Source organism: Ranitomeya variabilis, chromosome 6 (assembly GCF_051348905.1).
Source record: "Ranitomeya variabilis isolate aRanVar5 chromosome 6, aRanVar5.hap1, whole genome shotgun sequence".
In the NCBI taxonomy this organism is placed as follows: domain Eukaryota; kingdom Metazoa; phylum Chordata; class Amphibia; order Anura; family Dendrobatidae; genus Ranitomeya; species Ranitomeya variabilis.
Window position 1 is genome coordinate 519050654 of NC_135237.1, and position 12358 is coordinate 519063011.

At 40.7% G+C, this 12358-nt stretch overlaps 1 protein-coding gene across 49 annotated transcripts in view; it reads left to right on the plus strand.

The window, feature by feature from the left end:
• The window catches only part of RIMS2 (regulating synaptic membrane exocytosis 2), a 618543-nt gene that overhangs the window by 393499 nt on the left and 212686 nt on the right, over positions 1-12358 (plus strand). For 34 of the 49 annotated variants that reach the window (XM_077271021.1, XM_077271012.1, XM_077271004.1 and 31 more), the window contains one exon: positions 8264-8311. The exons of the other annotated variants lie outside the window; for them this stretch is intronic. In XM_077271021.1, coding sequence (XP_077127136.1) covers positions 8264-8311 — 48 coding nt within the window. The remainder of the gene's footprint in view (positions 1-8263; positions 8312-12358) is intronic. 49 annotated transcript variants of the gene reach the window in all.

Below are 12358 nucleotides of genomic sequence, written 5' to 3' on the forward strand. Positions count from 1 at the left end.
CTCCAAACCTGACATGGTGTCCGCTAGCGATGGAGATAATTTTTCATTCAAAAAGTCAAATGGCGCTCCTTCCCTTCCGAGCCTTACCATGTGCCCATACAGTGGTTTACCCCCACATGTGAGGTATCGGTGTACTCAGGAGAAATTGTCCAACAAATTTTAGGATCCATTTTATCCTGTTGCCCATGTGAAAATGAAAAAATTGAGGCTAAAATAATTTTTTTGCGAAACAAAAGTACTTTTTCATGTTTACGGATTAATTTGTGAAGCACCTGGGGCTTTAAAGTGCTCACTATGCTTCTAGATAAGTTCCTTGGGGGGTCTAGTTTCCAAAATGGGGTCACTTGTGGGGGAGCTCCAATGTTTAGGCACACGGGGGCTCTCCTAATGCGACATGGTGTCCGCTAAAGATTGGAGCCAATTTTTCATTCAAAAAGTCAAATGGCGCTCCTTCCCTTCCGAGCCCTGCCGTGCGCCCAAACAGTGGTTTACCCCCACATATGAGGTATCAGCGTACTCAGGACAAATTGGACAACAACGTTCGTGGTCCAGTTTCTCCCTTGGGAAAATAAAAAAATTGTTGCGAAAAGATCATTTTTGTGACTAAAAAGTTAAATGTTAATTTATTCCTTCCATGTTGCTTCTGCTGCTGTGAAACACATGAAGGGTTAATAAACTTCTTGAATGTGGTTTTGAGCACCTTGAGGGGTGCAGTTTTTAGAATGGTGTCACTTTTGGGTATTTTCAGCCATATAGAACCCTCAAACTGACTTCAAATGTGAGGTGGTCCCTAAAAAAAATGGTTTTGTAAATTTTGTTGTAAAAATGAAAAATCACTGGTCAAATTTTAACCCTTATAACTTCCTAGCAAAAAAAAAATTTGTTTCCAAAATTGTGCTGATGTAAAGTAGACATGTGGGAAATGTTATTTATTAACTATTTTGTGTCACATAACTCTCTGGTTTAACAGAATAAAAATTCAAAATGTGAAAATTGCAAAATTTTCAAAATTTTCGCCAAATTTCCATTTTTTTCACAAATAAACTCAGAAATTATCGACCTAAATTTACCACTAACATGAAGCCCAATATGTCACGAAAAAACAATCTCAGAATCGCTAGGATCCGTTGAAGCGTTCCTGAGTTATTACCTCATAAAGGGACACTGGTCAGAATTGCAAAAAACGGCAAGGTCATTAAGGCCAAAATAGGCTGGGTCATGAAGGGGTTAAGGGATGTACACCCTCCAGAGGTAACTTCTCCATCATTAAAAAAAAGTGCAGTACCTCTGATCCACCCTTGATATGCAGATCCTATAAGATTGTTGTAACAGAAGTTTAGCCTGATGAAGCAGTAGATTAAGTTCTTTAGAGAACTTGGTGGTCCCAACAGAACATTAGGGACATAGCCGGGAGAGCGGTTCCCCAACTGGGCAATGTTCAATCCTCAAGAGCCACCAACAGACCATGTTTTCAGGACTTATTTAGTATTGTCCATGGAATAAATCATTCACCTGTGCAATACCAAGGAAATCCTGAAAACATGGATCTGTTCTTGGCTCTTGAGGATTGGAGTTGGGGAACAGTGTCCTACGGGGCGTCATTGAACCACTTTACCTTGGCAGGAGAATTTATATACAGGGCTAGGGTAACAAACTGAATCCTTGCCCCATGCGATGGGATTGATGTTTGGGACGGTGTATCCATATAGTCCTTAGATTCATACTTCACATACTAACCCATGCCGATATATAATCGCCCTCCCGGTAGTCACGCCTTTGCTTTAGTTTGGTCTTTCCGTAGGGTGTCGGGAGGGTGTAAGATTGCTCAGTAATGTTTACTCATTGTACATTTATTACTTCATAGACTTCCACCCACAGACTTTTAGTGCATTGCTTCTTCCTAGGGGACTCTAATGGGGTGAGATTAGGAAATGTTATATGCCTTCATAAACATTGCTTCTTTAGCCTCTCGTTAATTGCAGCAGTTTATCACTTACACTGAAGCGATGACTACATTTATGGGAAACTACTTGGCCAAGGGAACTCATTCAAGGTTAAATAGACACCTCCACTCATGGATACACAACATACACATCAAATAAAATTGTGTGGTCTTTAAAAAAAAAAAAAAAAAAAAAAGCGTGAGTGAGCATGTCACTTTTGGGGGAATAGTGGTGCGGGGTTTAAAGGGTGCACTAAACTTTGTAGAATAAAGGAAATGAGTAATAAATTAGCAAAACAAATCTGACATTTCTACACTGTTAGGTGTTAAATCTTTGGTCGTTCATGAGAACATGGGTCCTAAAGCCCTCCGTATAAATGAAATGGAAGTGAGCATGTGCAACCACTATTGGAGTGGTGGGCGCACATGCTCACTAGCACTCCATTCATTCATGAGACTTTAGGACTCCCATTCTCAGTATCGGTCGGAGTTCGAACAGCCCGACCTCCAGCAGACATACATTTATCATCTATCTGGTGGAGAGGATATATATGTCCTGTATGAAAGAGCCCCATTAACCAATTTTAAGAGCTGTCCAAGTGATTCTCATATAAAATTACATTCACAATTGTGTTCCCAACCCTACAGCAGGAAGTGAACCTAAACTGAAGCTTCATAGGGATCTGTAAGCTTCAGGTCACGGCCTTGAACCTGCAGTCAGGATGGAATTTGCATCCATATTATTGGGCATTAATGCACCCCTAATACCATTGTCTGACACTGGTCAAAAAAGTCTAGAAATGCCTGCAAGAAGCAATTGAAAGAAGAAATTACTACTGACTTCAGATTTCCAACAAGTCCTGGCGTTTTTATGAACAGTGATATCGTTGCCATTTTTTGTAACCAGAAATAAGAAGTTTAGGTGCAGCTTTACCCTAAAGCAAATCCTATACTGGATGCCAGTTCACACACCTAAATCCAAGCAGTATGGCTACCTAGACTAAAATAGACCCCCAAGATACCTGTTATCCACCTTTTGGGGACTTAAAGAAGTTGCCCACTTTTTGGACAACCCCTTCTCATTCCCCATGCTTGACCCCAATAAAATAAAAAAAAACTTATACTCACCTCCCGTGCCGGCGCCGTTCCCGCCGTGTCAGCACTTGAGTTCTCCCGGCCCTTGTGTGCTGCGTTATGACACGTGACCATGGCGCCCAATCAGTGCTGCCGTCACTGTCTCCGCCATCGGACAAATCAAACATCAAGAGGAAGTGCGGGCTGCAGCTGCTCTCTCACTTCCTCTTGATGTTTGATTTGTCCAAAGGCGGAGACAGTGACGGCAGTGCTGATTGGGCGCCAGGGTCACGTGTCGTAACAAGCACACGAGAGCCTCAAGACCGCGAGTGCCGACACTGCTGAAATGGCGCCTTCACGGGAGAGGAGTATAAGCTTTTTTAATTTATTGGCGCCAAGCATTTAGATCAAGAAGGGGTTATCCTAATAGTTGACATTCCCTTTAAATTCATTTTACTTAAATGCTTATATTTAAGGCTACAAATCATTTGGTTTTACTAATAATCTTATGAATGATTTTGCACCGATTGGCTTTTACAGGCCCTTTCTGTTTCCCTGCACATTCAACTTTTGATGAAGTCTGTGGTCATAAATCAGCTGAGATGAGCTTAGAAAAAGACTGCAAACTTTCTATCTGGCCATTATAGCGGGCTGACTGATTTTATGCATTTAAGTAATAACAAAATGCCTCCAAAGGTGGACAATCCCTTTGAGGATCACTTGCCAAGGTATAATTTTTCATCACCCACATACGATAAACAGCGACCAACATAAAGCAGTGATTCGGTTCTGCTCTTGAGCAGGAAGGAAAAATGGTGACGCACATCCATGGCAAAATTCCCAGGCGGAAGCATTTCTAGCATATGTAATATGCCATAATTGCCTCCGACGTGTAGATTACGGATATGGAGCCCTCATCGGTCAGCAGAAGAAGGTAGCCAGAGCCCATCTTGCCGTAGCAAATAAGACATAATGACTTCCTGCTGCTTTTACTTGTTTGACATACCCATACCGCCCAAGATCTCGTATAGGTGTCTTCACAAATTTTTCTTTACCATTTTTTTATACATATAAAAAAGAAAAAAAAATAGGTTTACTGCCATACCACAGGGCTGAAAATGGGGACCATCATTGACACTTCAGACACCTTTGAATATTTTCTGTCAAACGGGCATTGGGTCCAACCACCTGAGTGCGCTTGGACAGGTTGCATGGGATATATTTAGTGATATCGAAAGGAAAAAAAAATATTTTGTGATGGAAAAGTTTAGTACATCTATGGAAGGTGAGATGTAGTCCTCAACTTCTACCATTTCAAAACAATCTTTTTATGTTTAATATTAGAGACATCACTCAAATGAAAGAGAACTCTCCTAAGCCGTCTATATGGGCATGTAAGTTCTAGGGAGCTGAATAAAATGACACCCTAATATCTGTAATCCGATGTCTTATTCAAGAGAAATCCACATTTTTTTAAAATATGTAAACGAGCTGTTAAGATCAATGGGCCGGACCTAGATCTCCCTGAGAATCTGCCTCCTGAGATTGTTATAAATGAAGGGGGAGTTACCAGTGTGAGACATGTAATGACTGACAGTCTGCTCTACTGATCTACATGTCTCACACTGGTAACTTCCCCTTCCATTTAAAATAAGCTCTGGGGGCAGGATCTAATGGAGATCTATGTCCGCCCCATAGATCTTAAAAGCTCATTTAAATATTAGGGAAAATTGTGGATTTCTCTGAAATAAGAGAACGAATCGCAGATATCAAGGTATCCCTTTATTCAGCTTCCTATGACCTGCCTGTCCATATAGATGGCTTAGAAGCTTGTTCCTGCTGATAGATTCCACCTATTCCTATAAATGTATTAATAAACCTATGACAAAGGCGTTTCCTGTATCCAATACTGAATTAACAATAGTATAGATGGTTAATTAAAATAATTCTAGATTTTGATCTGCATTTTTTTCTGTATTTTGCCTTCTGCCGTATACCCTACCATGGACTTACTAGCATATTTATTGCCTTAAAATTTCAGAACTAAACTAGGACATTGCAATCTAATGTTATCTCCGCTTACTGATGTGTGCTTAGTTTATGTGAAATACAGAAACCATATGCTTCTAACAGCAGGTAACATGTCAGAACGCCAAGTCCACCACCGGCGCCCATGTGTAGTAGCTATAATTAGATATTATCATATTTGACATTTAGACATCATTGAAAACCCTTTTCTGTGAAGAAATGGGCTAAAAATTGGCTAGAAGTAATCACCAAGAAACAGTTTTGCTACTTCAGAGCATTGTCTTTACACTGAGCTTTTGACCACTCATATTATTTCAGGTCAGGATCAATGAAGAGTAATACCGCCATATAACTTCATTAATAATAGTGACATACTCTTGTTTTTAAATAAAGCCACCACACCGTGTCAAAAATGATTAGCTTCAGTTTTGTATGTACCTTTTACTGTCCAGTACACTTGTATAGCATTGTTATTATGGCTACTGCATGAAAGTGTTATGTGGTCAATGTACACCCTGTTATTAGGCTACCATGCCATGTGACACTATATGGTATATTTCTTCATGTGTTCCTACACTATTTGGTGGGTCAGCAGAAGGTAATGCTCAAGGCCCCATCCAACGTTAGTCCAACATTTAAAAGGTTGTTAATAGAAACAAGTTATTCCTGATAGTGTAGGAGCAAACTTGCTAATTAGTGACGAGCGAACATTCTGGGATAAGGTGTTATCCGCCATGCTCGGGTGCTAACCGAGGGTCTTCGGCGTGCTCGAATAACATGTTCCAGTCCCCGCGGCTGCATGTCTCACAGCTGTTTGACAGCCACAATACATACAGGGATTATCTGTCTGTTAGGGAACCCCTACGTGTGTTGCGCCTGTCGAACAGCCACGAGACATGCAGCTGCGGGGACTGGAACATATTGGAACACTTCAAAGACACTCGGTTAGCTCCAAAGCACGGAGGACAACACCTTATCCGAGCACCGTCGCCCATCACTATTACTAATCACTTGGGCTCTAACTCTGAGACCCCCAGCAGTCCTGACATTGCAGCTCTGGAACTCATAGAAAGCAGTCCTGGGACTCCGGATCTCCTCCTCTTCTTTCATTGTCTAGATAGTGTTCCCCAACTCCAGTCCTCAAGAGCCACCAACAGGTCATGTATTCGGGATTTCCTTAGTATTGCACAGGTGATGGAAGTCTTGCCTTTCCAGGTAATGCAATGATCACCTGTGCAATACTAAGGAAATCCTGACCTGTTGGTGGCTCTTGAGGACTGGAGTTGGGGAACACTGGTCTAGATGATGATGTTTTAGATGCAGAACACTGGTCTAGATGATGATGTTTTAGATGCAGAACACTGGTCTAGATGATGATGTTTTAGATGCAGAACACTGGTCTAGATGAAGATGTTTTAGATGCAGAACACTGGTCTAGATGAAGATGTTTTAGATGCAGAACACTGGTCTAGATGATGATGTTTTAGATGCAGAACACTGGTCTAGATGATGATGTTTTAGATGCAGAACACTGGTCTAGATGAAGATGTTTTAGATGCAGAACACTGGTCTAGATGAAGATGTTTTAGATGCAGAACACTGGTCTAGATGATGATGTTTTAGATGCAGAACACTGGTCTAGATGATGATGTTTTAGATGCAGAACACTGGTCTAGATGAAGATGTTTTAGATGCAGAACACTGGTCTAGATGATGATGTTTTAGATGCAGAACACTGGTCTAGATGATGATGTTTTAGATGCAGAACACTGGTCTAGATGAAGATGTTTTAGATGCAGAACACTGGTCTAGATGAAGATGTTTTAGATGCAGAACACTGGTCCAGATGAAGATGTTTTAGATGCAGAACACTGGTCTAGATGATGATGTTTTAGATGCAGAACACTGGTCTAGATGATGATGTTTTAGATCCTCATGTGAACCTACCCTAAGAGTTACAGAGCCCCGAGCTCAGGATGGCTGAGGGTCCTAGCAGTCAGACGCCCCAGCGATCAGAAAATTTTCCCTCTCCATAGGGAATGAAAATAACTTGTGATTTTGCCAATAACCCTTTAACTGGACTGCTTCATGAGGACTTACTAAGTCCCTACAACTACCGTAATTCTGTCCATTGCAAATATGGACAAGTCCTTTAGAAACTCTACACGTAGGATACATTTGTGCAATGTATAGCATTAGTACTAGCTGGTAGATATCACCGTGTTGTTATATGTCTGTGTACTTTGGGGTCCGTTCCTGTTTTTCCCTTCCACACTGCGTTTCAGCACCCATTCAGTGGTCCCGTCAGGGCTTACATCCAAACCCCATCCCCTTTTTCCCCCCCTGCAAAACGAGATTTGGACATATGTGCCGACGGGGCCATAGACTATAGTGGTGCCAACAGAGCGAACGTGAGCCCTGTCGTGCATTATTTTTGGGCGTACAGCGGTAACCCAGACGTAGTAGACTGCATCTAGGCGTCCGCCCCCAGTAGGAGTATACACCCAAAAATGATGCACTTTGAAGCGCACCTTCGCTCTGTCAGCACCATTATAGTCTATGGGCCTGTCGACACATGCACCTGAATCCCATTTTGCGGACGTAAGCCCAGACGGGGACACTGAACAGATGCTAAAATGCACCCTAAAAAAACAAAGATGAATTGAGTATTAAAGGGGAACGCCAGGTAAAACTGATAAAAGGTGTTCTATTTAGTCCAGGTCCTGAAGGGTAGACGATGACCTATAACTCTAAGGCTACATTTTCAACATGAGCTTTCGGTGAGTTTTTGATGTTGCAGATTTTCTCCACCCATTAAAAAGTTACTTGCATTTTTCAAAAATAAGCAGCGTAAAAAAACCTCACCAAAAACTCATTGTAGGAACGTGGCAGGAACAAAGAAAAACATCTGTTACGCTCCACCCTCTTGGATTCGGCACTAAATACAGCACCGTGTTTCAGTTTAGCTGGACTGTTCCTTTAAGAATACAATGGTGATTGCGCTCATGTTTGTAGAAGTGGCGTCGGTGGAATATTAGCGCATTGTCAGCCAGCTATAACTTTGTGCTTTTGGTGTGTACTTTGTTGCTCTTGATGTTGATTTCAATACTTGTGTTTTAGTTTTGAATTATTTTTAATTTCAGCTTGTTGTCTTTTTTGGTTTTTGTTTTATTGCTTTTTTATTTTTTTTCCCTTTTTTTGTTTAATTTCGCTTACCAGAGCCAAAGCCTTAATAGAAGAACAGCGCCTTTTGTTCCTAGGGTCCAGGTAAAGGCTTTTTCTGCCTGACACTAACTAAAGCTGTGTGTTCATATTTTGTTTTTTTGTTTTGTTTTGTTTTTTTGTTTTAGTTTGGAAAATGCATTGGAGGAAAACTGCACATTTGGTTTGTTTTCCCCTATCTTTTGAAGCGTGTTGCTAGCATTGTGCATTCTCCTCAGTAACCCACACGGTAGTGCATGAACATAGTAGCACAGAGGGAAACTTTAAAGAGACGAGGTATTCTGTGGCTGCAAAAAAAACATTTACTTCTGGCCTTGAAATTACAGTTTTCTAGCCTTTTTTCACACCAAATTTCAAATATGAAAATAAACGATAAATACTTTCTAATTCAGTACTTTTACCCCATTAAATGGACAATGCCAGCTTTCCTCAACAGTGGCGGTTTAAAATATGGCTGATAGGTCTCTTAAAGTTGACCTATCATTTGCCATAAATATAGATATATTTTTAGCTGATCTAAACCCCCATTTTTGTTATTCTGACATTCTTTTTCTTTTGTTTCTGGGTCTCTCCATTTCTGAGATACAGCCCTCTATTCCCTATATGTAAATCTCATCCTTTTTTTTAGCCATCTGGGCGTGTTCCCCAACTCTCCTCTGTAGGCATCTTCTTGAGGACTATGAGTACCAAGACTAGTTTTACATACAGGGCAGAGGGCCATATCTTAGGAACGGAAAGGCATAATAACCAAAGACAAAATCTTACAAATTCAGCTCTCCCACATATTTAGGTCAATCCAATGGCCGATTGTCCACATGTATTATGTATTGATTTAGACAAACAATATTATCTGTGTGACTGCAGACTTGTCAATCCTCGCATCACACGCTCTGCACACTGTGATGATTCTCCAGTGTCAGCATCGAGAGAGGCGGTCATGTGACTGCGATATGCATATACCCGGACACATTCCGACTAGACTGTTTCCAACCACTCTAGTTGGAATGTGGCCAGGAGAATGCATACTTGCGATATGCATCACAGATGTAAGGATTCACAAATCACATAGAGAGACTTCAGACTTATAGATTAAGACTGTACAACCTCTTTGTTTCAAAAATGTCTACTGATGCATCTAAAGAGTGCCTATGGCACATAATAATTATGGAGCACAGCATTAGTGCAAGTTTTTTCGTGAAATTTGAGACAGAATGTTGTTACATTTCTCTTAATAAATTTCCCCAATGCAGGGCTTGGAAAGGTGCGGTATGAGTTCTCTTTTTGGTGTTTTTTTATTGAGAATGTTGTATAATAAAATTACCAGTGAAATCTTGCAATTTTTACCCTTGCCAATAGGCCTAGTATTAAGGCCATACTGTTCTTTTCCGCAGCCACGCAGGCATGGTTCTGACTCACTGACTTGTACAGGAGATTTTTCTAGACATGTTCCGATCTGGGCAGTCGTCATTGTGTAAAGAGAAGGAGATTTTTATTTATTTTTTTTTAATCACCACTTAGGCTTAGTGGCCAGTGTGAAAATGTTGTGCAATTTCTTGCAAGTATGCATAGGAAAATAAAAATAAAAAAAATTAAAAAAGTAATATATTTCTCACAAAAACCTGATTTTATGTTATGACCCCAATGGCGAGGGTCTCAGAGGAACGTGGAAGTCTGCAGAATACAAAAATCCAGCTCATAGGGCAGTGGTAACTGGGTTGACCATATATCTACTCCTAACGCCAACACTAGAAGTAGCCGGGGATCATTCCTACGTTGATTCTAGATGACACGCGCCAGCCGGAGAATCTAGCTACCCCTAGTAGAGGAAAACAAAGACCTTTCTTGCCTCCAGAGAAGGGGACCCCAAAGCTGGATAGAAGCCCCCCACAAATAATGACGGTGAGGTAAGAGGAAATGACAAACACAGAAATGAACCAGGTTTAGCACAGAGAGGCCCGCTTACTGATAGCAGAATAAAGAAAGGTAACTTATATGGTCAACAAAAACCCTATCAAAATCCACACTGGAAATTCAAGAACCCCCGAACCGTCTAACGGTCCGGGGGGAGAACACCAGCCCCCTAGAGCTTCCAGCAAAGGTCAGGATATAGATTTGGAACAAGCTGGACAAAAATACAAAACCAAAACAAATAGCAAAAAGCAAAAGGCAGACTTAGCTGATATAACTGGAACCAGGATCAGTAGACAAGAGCACAGCAGACTAGCTCTGATAACTACGTTGCCAGGCATTGAACTGAAGGTCCAGGGAGCTTATATAGCAACACCCCTAACTAACGACCCAGGTGCGGATAAAAGGAATGACAGAAAAACCAGAGTCCAAAAAACTAGTAACCACTAGAGGGAGCAAAAAGCAAATTCACAACATTTTAATGATAAGTGATTTTCTGATAGCACATTCCATTCACCCATTACACTTTGAAGGAAATATATTTTTTTTTTATAATGGGCCATTTCCACTCTGAAACATTTTGGGTGATTTTTATTTTAGGCAAAACCAGAGAAGTTTATAAGACTATTTGGAATATTGTTTTCAGTGTATTCAGACCTTACTTTGTCTCAAAAATTCATGAAAACTTTAGAACATTATATAGCTAATGCATCACCTAAAGGTTTTGGATCAGATGCTGGGAAAAAGGTCTGCTTTTTTTTTTTAATTCTCCCAGAAACAGCGCCCCCTCTTGTCCATATCTGTGCCTGGTATTACAACTCATCCTCCATCCCACTAAATTCTCCCGGTATAATATTTTCCTATCTTTATAATAAGCCACAGTCTCTTTAAAGCTTTTATGATAACCTACCGACAATCACAACATGCTTCCTACTGCATTTTCCAATATATACAAGCACCTGTAGTAAAAGATTAGCACATCAAGTTGTGCCTTATTCTAGACCAAAGTCAACATTTTACATTCAGTAGCAAAAATAGTGAAAATTTGTGTCTCGATGTGAACGTTTAATAAAAATGATTTGGGGAAAAAAAACATAAGGCGTTAGTATATTTCATATGAATAAGGTACAAATTGGTTGCCTTTCTTTCTGAGTAATACGTCTCCTACCACTAGTCTATACTAATCCACTGCATGCTGCGTCACTGCCATTACTATGGTTTATGATATAGAATGTATGTGATCACTGTTTTATTGTGCTATGTACTGGAGTTTAATGTGAATTATTCCTCTATAGGACTCTCATAGGAAGGTTATTATACTGTACAATAATGTCCTCAGCAAATCAAAACTAAAGGTCCTGATGTATGGTATGTCTCGGTGGGAAATCTACAGATGTATAGGAAGTCTATTCTAGTGATCTAGTGACAGATACACATACACATAGATAGATAGAAGATATGGGATAGATGGATAGACCGGAAGATAAATAATGTAGATAGATAGAAGATATCAAGAGAACTATGATATGCCGTGGACTTCCATAGCCCCCACCCTTGTTATGCCCCATCCATCGTTCCTACAGTCCTCTCCCACCATCCCCAGAGTCCATATTCCCTAATGTACTGTCATGCTGGGACGGTTTTAAGTAAGGGAGAGGGGCCTCAAACTGTCCCTAGGACGCTAACTATCCCTGTCCCAGGGTACTCTTGAAGGTAGAGAGGCCTGGGTCTCCAACCTTACTGTACTCCTGTTAAACCCTAATCTGTCCTCCTCCCCACCCCATGAGGCATGGGACAGAAATGTAAGGTGAAAAAAAACACAAAGACAAAACAGGGATAACAGAAAACCACTATCATACAAAAACACTAACCAACAATAGAGAGCAGGATAGGGAAATGGAGGAATAAACTAAATGTGAAAAGGGACCAAGAGATAAACACATACTGCAGCAAACAACATATTCAGGTACAACTCCCACTTCAACTACTCAGCTTAGCACAGGAAGAAGAATCTTTCAGCAGCAGGGAAGAAACACCCAGAGCCAGTTTGTATAGAGTTAGTAAATAATAAGCAGTTGCAGCAGAGAACAGCAAGGCTGTTATGGTCTCAGCCAGCTTGGAAAGAGTCCTTAACCCTCTCAGCACTGAAGGAAATGAAAGCCGTTTAAAATAGGACATGAATTA